The following is a 22,639-nucleotide window of genomic DNA, read 5'->3' on the forward strand; positions in this document are numbered from 1 at the left end:
CATTCCTGCATTTGTGATAGATATCACCAATTAATCACGGAACTCTTCTTTTCTTCAGTTTTTAAAATTTGAAATATAGATAGAGTAAAAAGTATGTAAAATATATATGTATAATAAATAAGTAATTACAAAGCAAACACCAACGTAACTAACCACACCGGTCAATACATAGAACCTTATTAGCACCTCAAAAATCCCTGCTATACTCTTCCCCAGTCACCGCTCTCTCTATTCCTCCCCACTATTTTAACTTTGTGATAATTATTTTCTTGCTTTTCTTAAATTATGGCCTCTAGGTATTCACCTTTAAACAGCATAATTTAATTTTGCCTGTTTCTGAACTTTACGTAAGTGGAATTATACTATACGCATCCTTTTGTGTCTTGCTTCTTTTGTTTGCCACAATTTGTGAGATCCATCCATGCTGTTGCATATAGCTGTACCTTGTTTATTTTCATTGCTGTAGGGTTCCATTTATGAATTCACCACAATTTACTTATCCATTTTGTTATCAATGGGCATTTAGGTTGTTTTCAGTTGGGACTAATGCAAACCATGCTGTGGTGAACATTCTCTTACGTGCATATCGGTGTACATATGCTCACATTTCTAGGGTATATACCTAGTAGTGGAATCGCTGGTTTAAAAATAAGCATATCTTCTATTTTTTTAATAATGCTAAACTATATCCCAAAGTAGTAATTTTCACCCCCACCAGCAATGTATGAGAGTTTCATTTTTCTACATCCTCGCCAATGTTTAGCATGGTCAGATTTTTAACTTCAGCTGTAGTTTTACTTTTAATTTTAACTATTGTCATATCGGTTTTAATTTGTGACAATCTGATTACTAATGAGTTTGAGGGCCTTTTCTTATTTTTGTTGACCATTTAGATGTATTCTTTTATGAAGTGCCTATTTGGAATATTAATCCTTTTATTCATTATAGGGGTAGACATATATTCTCCTACAGCATGTCATGTCTTTTCCTTTTCATATTTTCTGTTGGCTAGTAAAAGTTCATCATTTTAATGTAGTTGCATTCATTTTTCTTTATGATTAGTGCTTTTTCTGCCATATTTAAGAAAGCCTTTCCTGCCCTAACGTCTTAAAAATATTCCATTGTATTATCTTCTGAAAGTCTTGTAGTTTGTTTTTCACATTAGTCTTTAAACCATCTCTGCAAAATCAGTTTTTACATAGAGTGTGAAGTAGGACACAATTTAATTTTTTGAAGGGTAGACATGCAATTTCCATATCACCATTGATTGAAAATTATATCCCCGCCCACACACACACACACCCATTTTTTTTAAAGAATAGATATCAAAGATTTTATCCTGTGCCAGATACGGTAAATGCTTTATATACAGTAAGTAGACAGGTGAAATTTGAGCTTGGTTTTTAGTGAATGAAAATGATTTCATAATTAGAGATGGAAAAGTGAGGAGTTCATGAGTGTGGAGGGGGAGCTAGAGTGGAAGGACGTTCCATATGGAAAGAATAGATTTTAGGACAAAAGAGAGCACAGGAATGTGTGAGGACTCTTCAGGTGGTGGTGAGTAAAATAGTTTGGCTACACCAGAGTGTTTATAAGGAGAGCACTTGGGAACCAAGGAAGATTTATTCATAGGAAAACAATGTAATAGAGCTGCTATTTCAGAAAGACTGGGCCTCTAATCCAGGGGCAGGGTAACAAGGGCCCACAATGTGGTAGCAGTGGCAGGAAGAATGAAAAGGAGACAGATGTTCCATATATCGTAAAGGAAAAAGCAGCAGCATATGGCCACTTATTGGAGAATTAGAAGTCAGTGATTACTTTTTTTTTGTTTTTATGCTAGTGCCATTTAAGAAAGGCCAGTGTGCTATTAAGGAATTTGGGGTAGTTGGTGGAGCTATTTTCACATATGTCCAGGAATTAGATGGCCAAACCTTCTTCAAGCCCCAAGTGGCCCCATATTTTTAGACTTTGTGGGGAGTTCCTCCATTTGATGGACTTCAGGTTACCAGAGAATGCCTGAGATTTAAATCTGGATTCTCAATCACTACAGCTAATTTCAAATATGCCCTTTATATGAGGTGGATTCATCCCTCTCCTATCCTTTGATGGACTGTGGTTTTTGAAAAGCCTCTAAGGAAATAATGAAGAACCATATTTAAAACCTCAAGCTTGCTTCTCTCTTATTTTACCAGAGTATTTTCGTTACCATGTCCTGGGAAACGAACAACTTTAAGACATAAGTGTGGTAAGCCTTCACTTTCTCCAGTATCCATTCCTTCTTTCATATGAAGCATACTTATTAGGTATCCAACATTGCACTGGACCTGGTGAGGGCTACACATAAAGTAATGTCTGTCTTCAAAGTTTAAACTTTGAGTTTTGCTACTAGAAATGGCAGTTTAGGTAATTCAGACCAACGCTTCTGCTTCTTTGGAGCTACTTTTACCTGAGGCATCTGCTATTCTAGAAGAGGAGCCGAGCAGAGCTTTTAATAGCCTTATATAGGGCTAACAGGACAAAAATTGGAATTCAGGCCGAGGAAGGGGAGCCCTGGTAAACTTCCCCAGGCTTTGGAAACCCACAGGGATATAATTTAGAAATAACAGTGAACCAGAAATAGACTTTAGCAGTCTCACAGGGACTGAAACCTAGCTTCAAAATATCTTAATCTCTAATTGGATTAAGTTGATCTAAGATATCTAGTAGCTATAAGCAAATTTAAATCCTGTCTAGTGGATGATACTGTCATCCTAGGCTTAATATCTCTCACTGTTTTGTATATGCAATGCTAGTAAGAAAAACAATAGACCTACAGGAGGTCCATTTAACGGTTATCAGACCAACTTTACATTAACTATGTTTATGAAATCAAATAATAACAAAAAAACTGGAAAATTATAAAAAAGAATCAAACAACTCAAAATGGATCAAAGGTATAAATGTAAGAGCTAAAACTTTTAGAAGAAAATGTAGAAATAAATCTTTGTGACCTGGGATTAGGAAAAGGTTTTTCAGATATGGCACCAAACACAAGCACCAAAAGGAAAAAATACATAAATTGAAGTTCATCAAAATCATAAACTTTTGTGCTTCAAAGGACACTATCAAAAAAAAATGAAAAGACAGCCTATAGAATGGGAGAAAATATTTTCAAATTATATGTCTGATAAGGATCTAGTATCCAAAATATATAAAGAACTCTTACAACTCAACAATAGAGAAACAACCCAGTCTTTAAAAAGGCAAAAGGCTTGCGTAGACATTTCTCCAAAGAAGGTATACAGATGGCCAAGAAGCACATAAAAAGATGATCAACATTGTTAGTCATTAGGGAGCTGCAAATCGAAACCACAATGAAATCCCACTACACACCCACCAGGATGATTATAGTTCGAAAATAAAAATAAGAACAGAACAAGTGTTGGCAAGGATGTGGAGAAATTGAAACCCTCATATATTGCTGGTGGGATTGTAAAGTGATGCAGATGCTGTGAAAAATAGTTTGGCAATTCCTCAAAAATTTAAGCAGAACTTACGGAAAAACTTAAAGCATAGAGTTACCCTGTGACCAAGCAATTCCACTCCTAGATGTATACTCACCATATCTGAAAACATGCCCACACAAAAACTTCTATGTGAATGTTAATATCAGCATTATTCATAATAACCAGTTGAGAAACATTTGGAAACAATCCAAATGTTCATCAACTGATTAATGGATAAACAAAATGTGGCATGTCCATGCAATGGAATAGTACTCAGCAATAAAAAGGAAGGAAGTACTGATCTATGCTACAACATAGATGAACCTTAAAAACACATATTGTATGATTCCACTTATAGGAAATATCCAGAATGGGCAAATCCATAGAGACAGGAAGTAGCTTAATGGTTCCCAGGAGTTGGAGGAATGGGTCAGGGGAGAGAGTGACTAATAAGAGGTGAGAGCCTTCTTTTTCAGGTGATGAAATTTTCTGGAATTAAATAGGGATGATTGTTGCACAATCTTGTGAATACATTAAAACCAATGAATCATACACTTTAAAATGGTGAATTGCATGGTATACGTTTTATCTCAATGTTAAAAAAAAAGAAGAATCAAACAAATTTTAGTACTGAAAAATACCGTAAGTAAAATAAAGAGCTCAATGTGGATTAAACAGCAGGTTAGGCAAAGCTGACTAAAGAATTAATGAATTGGAAGATAGGTCAGAAAAAAATTCATACTGAAGCTTAGAGAGAGAAAAGGATGGAAAATATCAAAAGGAAAAAAAAAAATAGTGTAGGAGACTTGTGGGATATGATAAATAGGCCTAATATCCATACCTTTGAAATCCCAGAAGAAGGGAACAGAAAGAATGGAATAGAAGCAGTATTTGAAGAGGTAATAGCTATGAGTGGTCCCAAACTAAGAAAAGACATCAAGTCACAGATTGAAGAAGGATTATGAAGCCCAAGCAGAATAAATACAAAGAAAATTATATATAGGCACATTATAGTAAAATTGCTGAAAACTACGTCAGAGACAAATCTTAAAAACAGCCAAAGGGGGAAAAAAGGCATATTACCTTCAAAGGAGAAACAGCAAAGCTGACAGCTGGATTCTCAACAGAAACAATAGTAGAAAAGAGACAGTGGAATGATGCTGAAAGAAATAGCCTTCACAAATGAAGGTGAACTAGACAGTTTCAGACAAGAAAAATCTAACTTATCACCAGCAGAACTTGCACTAAAAGAAATACTGAATGGTGTTCTTTAGGCAGAAATAAAATGAATCCCAGATAGAAGCTTGGAGATGCAGGAAAGAGTGAAGAGAAACAAAAAGTATATATGAATATACATCTAAATGAATATTGACTTTAAAAAAATAATTTCTTGCAGGATTTTAAACATATATAATATAAAATTAATGTAAATGGCAACAATAGAATCTATGTCTAGGCAGAGATGGGGCAATAGCTTTAAAGCTATTGTCCAGGAAGTGGTAAGAGTATTCATTTATATTTATTTATATGGCAAGTCAAGGATATGTGTTGTAATTTAGGGTTATCACTAAAGAAATAGTATCTCTACCAATTAAAGAGATGGGGAAACTTGATAAATAAAAAATAGCCCAAAAAGATGGTAAGAAAGATCCTGGTAAAGGCAAAACTATAGGAATATAGAACACAGCAATGGCTTCCAGGGGTTAAGGGTGGAGGACAGTTTGACTACAAGGGGGCAGCATGAGTGAATTTTTTGATGGGTGATGGACTGTTCTACGTCTTAGTTATGGTGCTGGTTGCCCACTTTGTACGTTTGTCAAAGCACATAGAACAAACCCAAAAGAGTGACTTTTACTGAATTTTTTTAATCGGAAGGAAAAAAGAAGGTAAAAAATGAAGAAAGAACAAATAGCATATAGCTCGTCAGTGGATTTAAACTTAAACGTGTCGGTAATTACAATGAGTGTAAATAGACTCATACAAAATTTAAAAACAGATTTTAAATCAACAAAACTGAAGCTTTTGTTGCTTATAAAAGTCACACCTTAAATATAAAGATATAGAAAGAATTAAAGCAAAATGATGGGAAAAGATAGCTCTGATAAAGTCAGGCAATAGAGACTTTAATGCAAAAAGTGTTATTAGAGATAAAGAAGGACATTTCATAATAATTAAAGATTCAAGTTACCAGGAAGAAGTATATACTTAATAGTGCAACCTTAAAACATATAAATCAAAACTGGACAGAATTAAAAGGAGAAATAGACAAATCATCAGCCCCAGTGGGAGGTTTAATACACCTGTCTTAGCGAATGATGAAACAACTAGACAAAAACAAACACACACACAAAAATCAGTAAAGATATACAAGATTTGAAAAACAATTAACAAACCTGGCCTCAGTGACATATATGGGCCCCATGCCCAGCAACTGCGGATGGTTAGATGTTCTTTTTTGGTGGACCTGGAAAATCTATAAAGCCTGAAGTGAAGAGGGAAAATTGAAGCACTTAAGTGAGAAATCAGAGCTGGAGATTGGAAATCATAAGTTTCAAACTCTGGACATCTTCCTTCTAACAATTCACTGATTTTTCACTGGGGATGAGGGAAGGTGCCCTCCTCCAAGGACTGACAGGAGTGGCTGCACATGTGGACACAGTGTGGACAAAGACGAAAGGGTACAGACCACCACTGTCACTGAAGACTGTCCAGACTCGGAGCTCCACCCCAACCCCAAGGAAATGCATTCTAACCCTCTGCCAGTGAAGAACTCTACTTTATCTCTCAGAGTTGCTTTCATTGGTCCTCTCAGGTCCAACTCTGACACCTGAAGTATCGAGAAGATGCTCTTTCCATAATTAAACCCTCTGTTCCTCCTTTCCTCTCTGGATGGTGGGATTCTAAGGCAACTCCAAAAGTAGGAGAACTAGACAGATCCCTCAATGAACTACCTTTGCTGCTGGGTTCCTCTTTAAAATATCTAGTCAGCGATTTTCCCAGGGCCCCAGGCCTTTCCTGTATGGGTGCTACTGACTATTTTACTTCCTACCAGACTACCCTCCATGCTGGGTTCACACTGCCAGCTTTCAGATGAACTCTATTAACTCCTATGCTTCCAGCCTCCTCCCAGTCATCTGGGAACCACAGGGGTATTCTTCCCATCCTCCAGCTCCTGGAATTCCTTATTGTAGGCAGGCATATGCTTACATTCACCTTATCATTCTGGCTTTTTTTTTTTTCTTTCTTGCCCAGTTCCATCCCATTGATTGTTTTTCCTCTAAAGTTCATTTTATGGCTGCTGAGAGATTTGTGCTCTCATGTTGCCTGTTTGTCTTTGTGTCTTTTGTCCCCTGTGTCCCAGTCTACCCAAGGATGCCATGGTCATCAAGACACCATTTCTATGCCTTTAGTGTCCTGCCTGGGAGATGGGGTGATCACTCATCTTCAATATGACCTCAAGAAATTCTTTGGCACTGGAATCAGGGCCTAAAGACGTTATTACACTCCCACTGAAATCATTATTCAGAAGAGTTAAATATGGAAATTTGCCAAGAGAAGATCACAGTGGTGGTTTAAGAAATGAAGCATCAGACTTGATTGTCTCTTTCCTTTTAAGGGATGTTGCTTTCAGCTTATTTTTTAGTATTAGAATAGGCCAATCCAAGAGATTGAAACAACCATGGGGGGACATTCAGATTGTTATAGGTCTATGTTTTACACTGTGCCATCTGAGGTCTTGGGAGAGCAGAGGACCTTCAGCCTCTTCCTGTCCCCCTTACCCCAACCCCACCCCTGCCCCAGCCCAGTGGGACTCAGCCTTGTCTGAATCATATGTTTCCCTGACAAGAGGCTCTGGTCAATTGTGACAGAGCATAGTAAGCATCCACGGGAGGTAGGAATTGAATCCATAGAGTTCACTGTCATGGCAAAGAAAGGATTTTCTCCCAGGGCCCACTAGCATTACTGTGGGTTATTAAGTCTGATTACGCATACATTCCAGAACTTCTGGGAAAGCCTTAAGGAAATGGCTTTCAGAAACAAGTGCCCTAGAGGAGAAAGCTCTTGGATTTCATTAAACCAGAACTTAGTAATGGGCATTCTTTGTCTTCTCTGACCTAGGCAGTAGGGAGCTCCTACCTTTGGACATATAATTTATGACCCCAATTGAACCAAGTCCCAGTTGTGCATCTGAGAAGGATCTTTTCTGTTTAATCTACCTAGAGAGATAGAAAGTAAATCCATCCTTTTTGTTTTGCTTCTACGACCACTGCCCCCCACCTCCTGCCAGTTTCTTCCTTTTTGCTAAATAGCTACCCTTCCCCCTTAGGAAAACTGCATATTTCTTACACAGTTATTATTACCTTAGTTCTTATTATTACTGAAACTGGGGAGGGGAATAGATTGTGCAGCAGCAGCATAAGGAAAACCAAAGATTCTTCTCTGTGGTTGATAGAGACACCCTCCATTGGAGGCATTTAGCTGCAGTCCTGCCTGGGGCTTAGCTTCTGGGAGCCTTCCCAATTCCACATATCATGATCAGTACATGTTTTGGGGGTACATAAGGAGGCAGCACACTGGTGCAAAGAGCTTTCAAGTGGGTATTAAGAGGGCTGGATTCTAATATTAATAATAGCTAACATTTGTTGAGCATACTAAGTGCTAGATTCTGCCTTGAATACTTTACATGGGTTATCTCATTATTATTCCTACTTTACAGATGTGGAAGCTTGAGGCATAGAGTGGTTAAATAATTTACCCAAGGTCATATAAATGGGAAGTAGAAGCAGGAGTCAAATCCTGCTCTAGTGCGTGCATGTTTCATCCTCTTTGTTTTTTTGTTTGTTTTTTGTTTTGTTTTGTTTTGTGTTTTGTTTTTAAGATTTATTTATTTCTCTATTGGCTGCATTGGGTCTTCGTTGCTGCACACAGGCTTTCTGTAGTTGTGGCAAGTGGGGACTACTCTTCATTGTGGTGCGTGGGCTTCTCATTGCAGTGGCTTCTCTGGTTGCGGAGCACAGGCTCTAGGCACACAGGCTTCAGTAGTTGCAGCGTGTGGGCTAAGTTGCTCTGTGGCATGCGGGATCTTCCCAGACCAGGGCTCGAACCCATGTCCCCTGCACTGGCAGGCAGATTCTTAACCAGTGTGCCACCAGAGAAGTCCCTCACCCTCTTTGAATACTGCATGTGGTCCCAGATAGGATACTGGATAGCTGTGTGACCTTGGAAAAGTCATTTCAACTTTTTGGGCTCATCTGTGAACTGTAAGCTGAGGGAGTTCATGTGGATAACTTCTAATGGAGTTTCCACTTTCAGTAATCTACCTGAAGTAAACTGAGCTATATTGTTTTATCCTTGTGATTATGTGAAAGCATAAGTCAAATTTTGTCTGGTTAATTCAACAACTAGTTATCTTACTGGCTGCTGTGTACAATGCAGTGGGCTGGGCACCATAGAAGATAGAAATATGGTTTTAAAAGTTATAATCTGTCTCTTTCATTAGTTTTAGATGGTTTCATATTTTAGTAGCTTTGGGGTTGGTTGTTTTTTTCTTTTTAGATTAAGTTTTTCAGATAAACAGGAATCTAATTGAGAAACCAGTTGTGTTTCAAAAGGCAAATTCTGAAACGGGTATTGGATCTCAGACTGTGTCAGGTTTCTGACATTTTCTTTTAAAATATGACTCTTGTTACTGAGAGAATTTAACTACACCCATTCACTTCAGAATGAAGGAGCACCTGGTGAGTTTTCAGTTTGTATGATACTGAGAAGCTCAAGGGATTCTTTCAAAATGAAATGTGACTGCTTTGGGAGTCACTTATACTGAAGTACTACCTTTACAGCCTGAAATATCTATTAGTAACTTAGAAAGGCAAATGCAAAGGTTTTTTGAAGTCACATTTCTGTTTCTGGCAAGCTAGATTCAATATCTAGCTTGCTCTGGAGTTAGGTTAAGTGTGGAAACCTCTTGGCTGAGGTAGGAAAAAAATATTCATCTTGAACTAGAAAACTAACCTAAGAAATTCCATTTCTAATATTGGAAGAGCTGCATTCTGATAGGCTCAGACATCAGCTTACTGTGTCCATCTTTCTCAGTAGGCTGTAAACTTTTTTTTTAATGTATTTATTTTTAATGTATTGGCTACATTGGGTCTTCGTTGCTACACGCGGGCTTTCTGTCGTTGCGGTGAGCGGGGGCTGCTCTTCATTTCAGTATGCAGGCTTCTTATTGCGGTGGCTTCTCTTGTTGCAGAGCACAGGCTGTAGGCACACGGGCTTCAGTAGTTGCGGCACACGGGCTTACTTGCTCTGTGGCATGTGGGATCTTCCTGGACCAGGGCTTGAACCCATGTCCCCTACATTGGCAGGCAGATTCTTAACCACTGTGCTGCCAGGGAAGCCCCTAGACTATAAGCTTTTAAACTGTTTTGTATACTGCTATATTTCCAGTTAAACCACAAGTACTTGACACATAATAGGTGTTCTATAAATATTTGCCGATGGACTCTTTATTGATGACTCCTTAAAATCCAGCATTTTCCCCCTTGCCAGGATCTAATAATTGAAACTGCTTCAAATCATGCTGTCATCCACCTTGAGAGCCAGGTTACTTAGCACGTGTCTTGGTTGGTGGGCTTCAGTCCTTAATCCACTATTTTCTTTATCAGTGCCACAATTAATGTGCCCAGTCTTTTTAAACCTGTGTATAATGACAAATTGATTAGTTGTAAAATGAATTTAGTGAATTATGACTAATAAAAAATTGAAGAGAAAAGAATAGGAGATATCAGAATGCACTGCACATAAAAAGTACTTTTACTATAAACATACACATGTTATACTGGATTACAATTTTTAAAATGTATTTTTTGAAGTCGTGTTCTACCCTATCTTCAGAAGGTAAATGCACTTCAGGTTTCTCTTTCGTGGCAGCTCCCAGCCTACCTCTCTATAAAAGTCTTGCAATTCAGTATATTCGTATTTTATGCTACTGTGGGGTCCCCAGAGTATAACCTGAGCACAGCCTTGCTAGAGCCACCATGTGGTATCTTAATCAACGAGTGAAAGCTGAATAGAAAGCGTCCCCTCGCATAAATACAAGTGGTGTGGCACAGGGAAATCTAGAAGTCACTGCTGAGCTCTGAGCTACAGGATCACCATAGCCTGCACCCCCACCGCTGCATCCTGCACCACCTACTTTGACAGGCTGAGTTGGGTTGGGGAGAGGCCAGACACAGTGCCCACCATCACCTAGCCCTGGCCCTGCTGCCACTCAGCCACTTCTTTTAGCCCTGTCCTCCCCACCAAAAGCATTTCAGGCAAAGCTCCAGCTCTTGAAACTTGGCCGCTTCGAAGTGGTGAGCCAGTGCCCCTGAAACGTCACTCTACATCTGGTGGCACTTCTGCTGCCAGAGCTTCATATAGGGTTCATGTCTCTTTCCTCTGAAATCTGTAAATGTAAGTTCAATTCTACATTTTTTTTAGGTCTTTTTAACAGTTGGTCTCAGAAATATCTTTGGGGTAGGGAGGGGGGAGCACTGATGGAGGGAGATATGTACCCTTGAAAACTGGATTCTTTTTTGGAAATCTGCTGACACAGGCTAATCGGCAGAGAACTAAATGACCCTACTGTTTCTACGTGCTGACAGGCTCAGCCTTGGGAGGGGGCTGAAATTAGCTCTCACCACAGGGCAGAGACATACCTTCCTCTTTTTTTTTTTTTTTTTTTTTTCATACAAATAAGGGGTAATTTTGTGCCTGTCAGGTAATAGAGCTTTGTAGTATAGATAGCCAGTAAGCAACAGCCCCTCCACCCCAACTTGGAAAGCACACTAGTGCTGGGCTAAGTACCTAGAGAATCAGGTAGTAGGTAATCTCCCTGCTGAGGACTGGTTTAAAAACCCTTTCATAATCAGTGTTCTTTGGGAAGTGCTCATAGAGAGACCCATTCAAGCTCAGGAAATGTATTGCTCCAAAGATGAGTGACCAGTGTCCCAAAGCCCAGACCATGGGACCTCATGTTTCCTTACAATTCTGGGGCTCTATCCTTTCTGTGAGTGAGGAAGTTTCAGAACTCGATGGTCTTGGGGAAATGAGGCTGCGTGTTTCGGTTCTGTTGCCCAGTGCTGTTATCTGTTGGAAAAGGAGGATTCCCTGCCCATGTTGTAAAGCACACAGCTGGCAGGAGCTGTTGCAATCTCACTGCCTTCCGATCAGCCCCGCCCCGGCAGCAGGCAGAGTGGGGGCCTGTGAAACACACTGGCCAAATGGTTGTGGTGAGTTTCAAAATAAAAGCTCCTGCCTGAGGACACCATGGCACTTCCTATCCCAGAGAACCAGCATTGTTCACTGTGCCACATCTCTAGTCTAAATTTAGCCATCTTTTTTTTTTCCAGGCAAAGATTACTATGCAAACATTTAAGAGAAAAACTTTGCCCAAAGTAATTTTTTCCCTCGACTTCTATTTAGTTTCCTGCGATGTTTAGATGACTCATTTTCTTCCAAGAAATTTTAAAGAAAAGAGATGCAGGCTGTGTGATAGGGCACAAAGACTGCTCTGTAAATTCTCTTTCTCTTCCCTGCCTAGAAACCCCTTGCTGTCTTTTATAGGAAACGGAAAGGCTCCACAGTCTGTATTGTCATGGACGCGGCCTCATCAGGTCCTGTTGTTCCCAGGAATAAATGTCCCCCTTGTCTTTGGGTGGGGCCCCCGTGTAGCTTCCCAGCTCTGACAACTGTTCCACAGCAGCCGCCAGCACGGAAGCCCTTTTTGGGTCGCGGGGGCCACGCTTGCCCCCAGAGGCACACGGTTAAGATTTCTGAAATAGAGAACGGTGACCTTTTATCATTTGTGAAAGGAGAGGTACAGGCTATTTCTTGCTTCTCTCCTCTTGTCAGAATTTCTGCCGATTGCTGAGGGCTTTATCCTAACTGTAACCGGGCTAACAACACGTGTGTTCCCAGCCCAGCACGCAGCGAGAGGGAGAGTAAGTCAGAATCACTTCGGCAGCCTGTTCAAATAAACAGGGATAATAGTTGAGTCGGTCCTTTTCCAGCTAATCAGTACAGGAAAGGAAACATCTGCCCGGACTTAATTGCTATTTTATTGGTTATGCTTTTTCTCCCCTCCCCTTCCCACCTCCTCTGGAGACTAGGTTATTTAAGTCATGGGTAAGCAGCAGGGTGGAGGAATGGGAACTTCCTCCTGTAACCTCTGCCATCTAAACACCAGGAGGTGTAAGGGAGGCTGGAAAGCTGGAAGGGGGACTTGGCCTGGAGGCAGGAGGGCAGGGCTTTTGGAAGTGATACCCGAGGTCACTTCCTGGCCTTGTTGCTGACTCTGGGGCTGGTTGGTGAGTCATTTCGCCTAACTTCACCTCCTTGGACCTCTGCTCCTTCGATGGAATGCACCTCTCCTCACGATGGGAAGGAGAGGCTGGTATGTAAGATCCTGGATGAAAGGCGTTTCCTCCTGTGGCTTCTTCCAGCGGTTGAGGGCACTGAACGAGAGTCACTTGGGAATAGTAAATTTAAGGCTGGCGAGATTGTCCTGAAGCCATCCATTTTGTACAGCATCTCTGTCCCTGAGGAGAACCTGATCATTATCTTCTACTCTGTGGAGGGAGGCCAACCCACTGTCCACTGAGGTGGGGGGTATTGGAATTTGATATGGACTCAAGAAGCCAGGCAAAAGATTGTGAAGAATTATAGAATGGCAGAGGTTGGAAAAGACCTTAGGAGTGTTTAAGCCAAAGACTTTCATTTTATGGAAAGGAAAAGAGGTCCAGAGAAGTGGACCAGGTTGTCCAAAGCTATCTTCTTAATAGCGGAGGAGCTGGAAATAGAAGAGTCTTGTGATTGCTAATTCAGGGCTCCCTCCATCCCTCTCCACACTACTGGGTGTAAAAATTCATGTCTGTTCACAGCAAAGGTCACACATATGTTATCTTCCATAATTAATTCCGTAATAGGAAAATGGCAAAGCATAAAAGAAAAGTGAGAATGACTGCTAAACATGTAAAAAAAAAAAAGTTTTGGCTCACTAGAATCAAAGGACTGCAAATTAAAAGAGGATACCACATCAAATTTTCAAGACAAAAAAAAAAATAAAAAACATTCTTATATGCTTCTGGTGGTATTTTAAATGGGTACAGTTTTTTTCCAAGGACAATTTAATGGTATCAATTAGTCTTTAACTCAGCAGTGTTAACTTCTGGAGAAAATATTGACAGGTGTGTGCGTAGATTATATACAAAGTAATTAAATACAGCGTGTTTTATTATAAAAATTTGTAAGCAAAGTAAATGTCCAAGGATATAGGAATTACATCAATATAATCTATTATACTGGTATAGAAGAATAATACATAGGGAGGGACTTCCCTGGTGGTCCAGTGGTTAAGACTTCTGCTCCCACTGCAGGGGGCCCAGGTTCGATCCCTGGTCAGGGAAATAGATCCCACATGCCGCAACTGAGAGCCTGCATACCACAACTAAAGGAGCCCGCACATGGCACCTAAGACCTGGTGCAGCCAAATAAATACATATTTTTTAAACAAGAATAATACATAGGGAAAAATTCACAACATATGTCTAAGTGGATAAGTTACAGTGTGTATAACACAATCCCAATTCCATAAAAATCATAGAGAGAAAAATATATAACAAAGTCTAGAGTGGTAATTTCTTAGGGGTAGGAATTAAGGGCTGCTTTTTCTTTTTTTGAGGTTTTCTACAGTTTTCTTATTTATTGCAATAAACATATATTACTTTTGTAATCAGAAAAAAAATATTTTTAAAGTCATACATCTTGGAAAAAAGCAAGGTCTTAAATGATTATGTTTCTGACATTCAAGACCTCTTCCTTTCTTCGCCTGGGAGCTGAGCTGTACCTGGGGGTAGTATTATACCTTCTGTTAGAAGGGCATTGTTGGTATCTGATTTTTAGTAAGAAAGAACTAGAAGGGGCTAGGAGAAGATAAAACAAGGGCTTCCCCTCTCAATGACCCAGTGATGCCAATCAGTTTTATGTCCTGCTCTCATTGGCTTGGCATAAAACACTCAGTATCAAAGGTGTGGCTCTTATTTCCTTCCTGCTTCCTTATTCTTTTCTATTTCTACCCTTTTCCCCTTGTAGTTAGATGCCAGCCCTGGGCAGCCGCAATGAAGAACCTGAGAGCCGCCACTGCTTAAGATTAACCTGTTGGAGACCCCTTAACCCATGTTATCAATATCAAGTAGCATTAGCACCCAGTCATGATTGAGGTACCACTGCCCTGGGAGTTTGGGGTAGAAATAAAGCAAGTAAGAGGTACAACTTCTTCTTGCTTGGAGGTTCCTACTTAGTCAGGTACTTTGAAGTCCTTGGGTGTTTATGTACGCATACCTATCTCATCCTATTTCACATCTTCCTTTGCTCCACAATTGTCAGGAATGCTTGACTACGAGGATTCAAGAAAGTTCATCCCACCTCACAACCGTTTCTAAGTAGGTTGTGGCTTTTGGGCCTGCTCTTTGGGGACTAATGGAAACATCAAAGGCTACAACCCATTTTCCCTCCACGCGATTGCCTTTGCTAGGCTCTAGAAGGGGCACATTTCATTTTATTAAAACTCTTTGAGTAATCTGACCATAATTCGGGCTGATCGAAGTGGTTATCTGATTTGCTGGGTTAAATAATGGGCCTTAATTGAGTCTGTGTTATTTGTAGAGCCAGTGCTGCTCTTGCCTTTGTTGCCCCCTCCTCCCTCCTTCTGTTTCCCAATTAACCTCCATTCCTCTTTCTTTGCAGAGTAAAGAAGTCGGCCAGCAGCTCCAAGATGATTTGATGAAGGTCCTGAATGAGCTCTACTCGGTAAATCAGCTGAGTTGCTTGGCTCTATCACATGCAGAGGGAAGCAGCATTTGGCAGCCTGTGGCGGTAGTCACGTCAGCAACAGAACCGAGCTGAGGCTGAGGACAGTGCGTGGTCCCCACTGGGGATGACTTCACCCATCTCTTTTTTCACACTCTTATTTTCAAACTGGAAGGAGCCCAAAAACACTTTCTCAAAATAAGATCCCTCTTCAGCTGTGCAAGCTAACTCTGGCTTCTTTTGGGGCATGAGCACCAGAGAGCAGCCAAGGCCTAGGTCACCAGCACAGCTGACCCTCATTAACAGCAAACCAGGGACCCCGAACCTAATGGCAAGGAACATAACTTGCATTGCTCCGTGAATACTACTCGCCCTATTGGAAAGGACCTATTGTTTTGCAGCAGTTCTCAGATTGATATCCTGGTTTGAGACTAGAGCGAGTGCACTAGAGGGATGCAGAGTCCTAAATGCCCCTAACATAAGGGACTGGTTCAGGCCCAGGGAGCTTTGCATTGACTCCCTGGGGTTTTATAAAGGCCACACCTCCGTGAAGGGCCAGGCTTTGGGTTTGAAGAAGAAACCATGATCTGTTCTGAAGGGACTGGCACTTCAGGCACTTGATGCCTGTGGCTGATGTGTGTTTCTTCATGCACTGAGAGGTGGTGGGGGCTGCTTCTCCCCCAGCCATGTTTCGTTACCTATAATTAAAACAAACACGCACACCAAGGAAATTCCTGCTGCCAAACAGGGGATATTCCTACTGTGTAGCTAAAGCCTTTCAGGGCCCCCTTCTCCAGCTGGGCTGTGCCAGCCCTTTGTGTCATTCTCCAGGGTTGCCCCATCCTGTTTTGGAGGTGAAATTGATTTCCTGTGTTTACTTGCTTATTCACTGCATTTTCTTTCTTCCTTCCTTTCTTTCTTTCTTTTCGTTCGTTCGTTCGTTCGTTCTTTCTTTCTTTCTTTCTTTTTTTATTTTATTATTATTATTTTTTTAATTCACAGGAAGACAGGCAGTGGCGACATGTATCACAGGCATTTGGGATCAGAGAATTCCACATTCTTGATCCAAAAGCCTAGGTGTGGCCACTTTGTCATGGCAACCGTTAAGCAAGTAAATAGGGTAGAGTGGTCATCAGCTTTGTCTCCAGTGACGCTCAGTTTATTTGCAGTTTCTACTCTGTGACTCTTCTGCTCTGAAGCCAAGTAGATAGATGGTTCCCTTTGGTTCAGTTCCCAAGTTTTCATTTCTTTCAAATGAAGTTAAGGCTTTTTAAAAATAGAAGCGTGTTGACGTGAACCATTTGCAGAGTGGATGAGTTTCCTGAACCCCCTGGTCTTTTAAATGCTTTACTTCTGCTCTTTATTTTTAGAGCATCTTCTAGGCACCAGGAAGAGCTGTTACTCCTTTCTCCTGGCAAATAATTCACTAAGATAGAAAGTGACGCATGGAGTCATTATAGGAATCCTTTTATTTTCCCATAAGCATCTTGGGTGTCTGCTGTTGCCCTTTCTGGGGAAGAGTAGGGTAATCACCCCAAACCAGTTTAAATCCAGTGTGCCACTTCTGCAGGGGGACTGGAGGCAGCAGAGGAAAAGCAGCATCTAGGGATCTGTTAGCTTTACGCTGAGTCCTAGATCTCCTAATATGCTATGATTTAAAAAAATAAATAAATAAGTAAGTGAAAAGGCATAATACGTGTTGGAGTGAGAAAAAAGGAACATTGGAACTCACTGCTCTGTCTAAGGAGGTCTGAGCTGGCACCTCAGGCTGTAGTCTTCAGGCACTTCGACACTCACCAGGACTTCACTGGCCACCATGAGGCCATAGTCATTGCAGAGCATGAAGTCTTCCCATTGGTGTGCAAACCAAGAATTGGCTGGGCAGGGTGTCCCCTTTCATTAGGTGAATGGGTATACACTCATAATCTATCCAAGGCCCAAACAAAAATTTGACATTTTCCTCTAGTAGGCAATGGGAAGAGAAAAAAGGGTAGAGGACATTGGGAGATTCCAGAGAAGGCAGAACAGTCTGGTGCAGTGGTTCTCAAGTAGAGGAATTTTTTATGCAAGGGGACAGTCAGAAACGTCTGCAGACATTTGTGGTTGTCACGACTAGAGTAGGGGTTGCTGGAGGTCAGGATGCAACTGAAATCTTATAATGCACAGGACAGTCTCCCACAACAAAGAATTGTCTGGTTTAAAATGTCAATAGTACCAAGTTTGAAAAACCTGGTCTAATGACTAGAGTCTCCTGAATTAGGCAACCCAGATTCTACCCAGTCTCCACCAGCTATATGATCTTGGGGGATGCTCCTGACCTCTGTGAGCCAGGTCCCCACATACTCCTTGTGCTGGTGTCTCCATTTCCTGGAGGTGAGAAGTTTGGGGAAGTTGTGCTTCATGAAATACCAGACTATAGTTAAGGGTCAGATGAGTTTGCAGATTCTATAGGCCATTAGAAAGTTCAGAGAGTAGAATGATGAGTTGTTTCTTTTGGAGGGTCAGATAAGTGTAGGACTGATCTGAGTAAGGCACCATGGCATTAGGGTGACTAACTATCTCATTTTGCCTGGAATTGAAGGCTTTCCTGGGACATGAGACGTTCAGTGCTGAGCCTAGGAAAGTCCTGAGTAAGCCAGGATGATCGGTCACCCTATATGGGACAGTGGTTTCATCAAGTAGGCACTTGGGACTATTGTATGCTGGCCTTGAGGAGATACATGCTGTATATACTCTCTCTGTGTCTCACTGTTTCTCTCCCCCTCAGAGGATTTAAGAAGAGAACAACAGAGGACTTCTTTTTTTTTTTTTTTATTTTTTTTTTTATAGTTGTGGCACATGGGCTTAGTTGCTCCATGGCATGTGGAATCTTCCCAGGGCAGGGCTCGAACCCGTGTCCCCTGCATTGGCAGGCGGATTCTTTACCACTGCGCCACCTAGGAAGTCCCAACAGAGGACTTCTTGTCAGGAGCTTTCCCTTATTTGATCTTCAGGAAGGGCCTCTATAAGCAATAGAAGTTATTTGTGGGCATGGGATAAAGGAAACCAAGGGTGTAAGGAACCCACCATATTCAGTGCTCTTTACCTTGTATCTGCCCTTAATGCCCACAAATACCTCTTTTTGGGAGACTGATTACCTACAGGTTGATAATTTAGGTACTTTTGAACCTTGATGAGCCAAGGGGCAGAACCCAGGTTTTCCCAAATAAAGATGCCTTTGGGCAAGAGGCCCAGACTCTGACCATAAGTGGCCAGCTGCCTCTCTGTACCTTCCTCTTTTCTGCCTGAAGGGCCTTTGATTTTCCTGACTTGGCACTCTGCGCCAGGGGCCACTTGCCACAGCTGCTCTCAGAGAGCAATCCCAGTGAGCATTTTCCTGCTAATGGGCCAGCGAGTCTGTAGGCCATGGCATAAGCGGTTTTCATTTTCTGACTGATGAGTCAGGAATGTCTTTGAAGTCAGAGCACGCTGCTTTGCAAAGAACTCCGGAATCCTCTGCCTCAGTTACACTCAGAGGCTGTCTCTGGAAAAGCCCAGCAAGCTCCCACAGCAAGGAGTGAAGGTGGGAGCACTGAAGCCACGTGGATTGGCTGAGTAGGAAGAGCCGAGGAAGCCCTAGAATTGAGAAAAAAAGAAGAGGTGTTGGGACACTGGAGCTGTTGTTGCCCCAAAGGTTTCAAGCTTCTGTCCTCCCCATGAATATATGTCCCCTTGATTTGGTGCAGCAGCTGTCTGCACAGCCACTTGAGACTGGAATTTAGCACCTGCTCCCTTGAAACAATGTCAGTTAATAGTCCCCCCACTCTGCCTGCCTGTTTGTCTCCAGCACTTGGTAGTAGGGATACAAAGACACATAAGAGATGTCCCTGAACTCAAGACATTAGTTTTAATAGTAGAGACAGAAAAGTAAAGCAGTGAGTAAAATATGAGGTAGTGAATCTTTCACATATCTACACAAAAGAAGGGCATGATGTCAGGCTCCTTGGAGAGGTATTTGAATTGAATCTTAATTGCCAAGAGCTCTTTTATTGGTCTCTAAATATTCCTTTTTTGTTGCATCTTGCTCTTGTTTCATGATGCAATGTCTTTTTATTTCTCACTGATCTCTCTGGGGATATTATTGACGGATTATTTTTGAAGTTTTCTTCTCTCCGTTTCCTCTCAATTGCTTGCTTTGGTCTTGGTCTTTCACATTAGATATTTTCCTTAAATATCTGGTAATCTTTTCTACCTGCTCATATTTTAAAATGAGACACTGAAAAGCTGCTTGGAAGTTCTGTGTCAACTGTGTTCTTTACTGTAGGGTGATCTGATTGGACTGTGTCCTTGGGGAAGCCTTGATATCAATATTTGTAGATCTTTTATATTGGATGGACAGATTCCCCAGATAAGGCTCTTCTGATCTCCTACCTATGTCTGGGGGCTAAGCTGTGAAGAGGCCTGGCCATCTCAACATTCAGCATAGAATTTTCCTGTTTTAAGTTCAGTACCCCTATCCTCAGCTGAGCCTGGTGTCCCCAGACCATAGAAAATAAACCTCCAGTCTTCCACCGCAGAGAGGGAGGGGATGGGGCCTGGGAGTCTAACTGTGTTCAGGTGCTCAATAGTTTCTCTTGTTTTTAGCTCCACCTTCATCCCACTGCCACCGACTCCTCTGAGGGCTTTGGTGATTTAAATCTGGTTGCTTCTTGCCTCTCCCTACTTTTGGTTTAGGATTCAGTAGGTGAGTTACTACTTGCCTCTCCCCCTTGCATCTTCTGCTTTCATTCTTTTTGTTTTTCTCAGTTTATACCTAAAAAATAATAATAAAAACTTCTATTATTCTCGTGTGGCTTGGGGAGGGAGCACAGATAAAGGCATGAATTCAATATTTAGTTTTTCAAAGTGGAGTGAATTCCTTTGTAGAACTGTGAATTTAGACTTCTGAGTTTTTCCCCTAGTTTGTTTTGCCTCCCTATATATGTTTCTCCAACTCCTATTTTGACTTCCCTATTTCTCCAATTGTTTTGACGTCAATTATTCAAGCTTCAGCCTCAGGATACCTAGTTTCCCCTTGCCTTGGAAGCCACTAGTTACACCTCTGAATCTGCAACAGCAGTGAGATTCAGTGCCATTAAGTCATTTGGGCAACCACGTTGATTATAAAAACTGCCACTGTTACTATGTTACTACATAACATATTTCTTAACTGTGGAGAAGAAAGAAAAACACAAAAGAAGTGGTGTTTATTCTTAGGAATTTATAGTTTCTTAGATGAGGTAGTCTTTTACTCTTTTCAAGTGAGTTCTTTAAGGGAAAGGAGTAATATAAATTGGTGATTTTTATTCCTTCATTTGTTGTCCTGTTGAAACTGTTCTTTTGAGCCCTTTTTTGGTCTCACTTTATTCATAGTGTTTCTTCTTTATTATGCATCTTCATAGAATAAAAAAATCACTTTCTTAAAATCAATTCACTTTTATTTAGGTTTGTGCACTCAAACTTTTGAATCCCTTGGTCACATTCAGATGAAAAGAGAAAAAGGAGCCTCCTATCTGCCCTTCCTCAGACAGATGCCTCTTTCTTGCTTCTTAGTCAATCTGGAAACCTGGAAGACTGAATTACTTAGGAAGGGTTTTTAATGCTGTTAGTTGTTAAATATTGCTTCTCCTGTGTGCAGAATACACAGAGTAGATCTTATACGTCTGGGAGATGATGTCAGGTTCAGAATAAGGTGAAGCTGATTTAAAACATTCTGTGTCGAAAATAAGACATTATTTATAATAAGTCTAAAGCACTTTGATTTTGTCAGTGTCCCAGTATTCTTTACTCCTCCCTCCACCTCCAGCTAAGGGAGGCGTATACCCACAAAATCCCTCTAACCCAGGATTTCTCAGCCTCAGAACCATGGGCATTCGGGGCCAGATAATGTTGTGACAGTCAAAAATGTCTCCAGGCATTGGTCCCCCAGGGGCCAAATTAGCCCCCATCTGAGACTACTGCTCTAACTCACATTCATAAATGAAACCAGATTCTCTTTTTAAGCCTCTCTTGACTAAATTTAGCCTTTCCTCCCAACTCACCCAGCCATGGTCCTAGACAGAGGAGAGACACTGGTGCTTAGTGGCTAAGAATGTAGACTTTGTGCTCTGACAGTCCTGGGTTTGAATCCTGATTCTGATTCATTTACTAGCTGTGTGAACTTAATACTGTGACAGTTAATCCTTTTGAGCCTTAGCTTCCTCATCTTTAAAAGAGGAAATAATAGTATGTCCTTCATAGATTTGTTGTGAACATTAAATGAAGTGATGTACACGAGGCTCCTGACACACAGCGGGTACTAAGTGACGGAGGTTATTATTGGTACTCTGTTGTTCAGTACCCCCCAGCACACACACATACACCCAACCCCTACACGCTCTGACTCCCCCTCTCATGGCATCAGAATGTCAGCACTCTTGAACTTCAGCTTGCTTCGTTTGTTATCAAGCATTTTCAGTTTCCAGATAGAAGCAGAGGCCCCCTGTGTGGAAACAGAGAACTCCAGCAGGGAGGAGCGGGCACCTGGTGGCTGGAAGTAGCGTGTTTAGGAGGAAATGAATGCAGGTCCCAGGCTTCCCAGCCTCCTTATTAGGAAAAGAGACTAGACTCCCAGACAGTTGCTTTGATGGACAATTTTAAAATTGTATGCTCTCCTTTGATACTACTTCCTTCCCGTCACAACTCCAGTTTCATTTGATGTGGATTTTGTTCCTTCTCAGGCTCTTACCTGAATTTTTCTGCAGGTTTACAGTCTTCATAGGGTTGTTGATCACAGGATGGCTACAAGAATGAAGTGAGAAAATGTGTGGGTAGCACTTGGCACACAGCCAGGAATATACTAAGTGCTCAATAAATGGTAGCTGCCCTTGCTCTTGCTACTGCTGTGAGAGAGGTGTTTGATCTGGATAGAGCAGACCAGACAGATCCACAGAATGTGAGGCCAGTAGAAAGTGGGTTTGAAGCTGTTCCTCTTCCCCATTTTATATCTGAAAGTCCCCAAAGTACAGGCTGCTCTGCAGGCTGTGCTGCCCTCTTCAGGGTCCCAACCAGCCCAAGAAGGCTTTGCTCCTGGGGTGTGAGTGGTGGTGTTTCCCATCTTGGTCTCGTGAGATGACCAAGTGATGGAAATTACTTGGCCAGTATAAAATAGAAATGCTTACAAATGTTAATAAATAGAAGCAAACGATCCCTGATGGAAGAGGTAAAATCATTTTAATAATAAGACACGTTGGCTCCTTTCAAATACTGCTTTCCTGTGCTTTGGAGTGGTCTTTAATACAGAAAGT

At 41.3% G+C, this 22,639-nt stretch overlaps 1 protein-coding gene and 1 non-coding gene across 10 annotated transcripts in view; both read left to right on the forward strand.

The window, feature by feature from the left end:
• Positions 1–22,639, forward strand: part of SRGAP2 (SLIT-ROBO Rho GTPase activating protein 2) — a 233,688-nt gene that overhangs the window by 141,251 nt on the left and 69,798 nt on the right. For all 9 annotated transcript variants that reach the window (XM_057727357.1, XM_057727350.1, XM_057727352.1 and 6 more), the window contains one exon: positions 15,273–15,335. In XM_057727357.1, the coding sequence (XP_057583340.1) occupies positions 15,273–15,335 (63 nt within the window). The remainder of the gene's footprint in view (positions 1–15,272; positions 15,336–22,639) is intronic.
• On the forward strand, positions 13,862–13,933 carry TRNAW-CCA (transfer RNA tryptophan (anticodon CCA)). Its single transcript has one exon. It is a non-coding gene; the product is annotated as a tRNA-Trp (tRNA).

The sequence above is a fragment of the Hippopotamus amphibius genome, chromosome 3 (genome assembly GCF_030028045.1).
Source record: "Hippopotamus amphibius kiboko isolate mHipAmp2 chromosome 3, mHipAmp2.hap2, whole genome shotgun sequence".
In the NCBI taxonomy this organism is placed as follows: Eukaryota; Metazoa; Chordata; class Mammalia; order Artiodactyla; family Hippopotamidae; genus Hippopotamus; species Hippopotamus amphibius.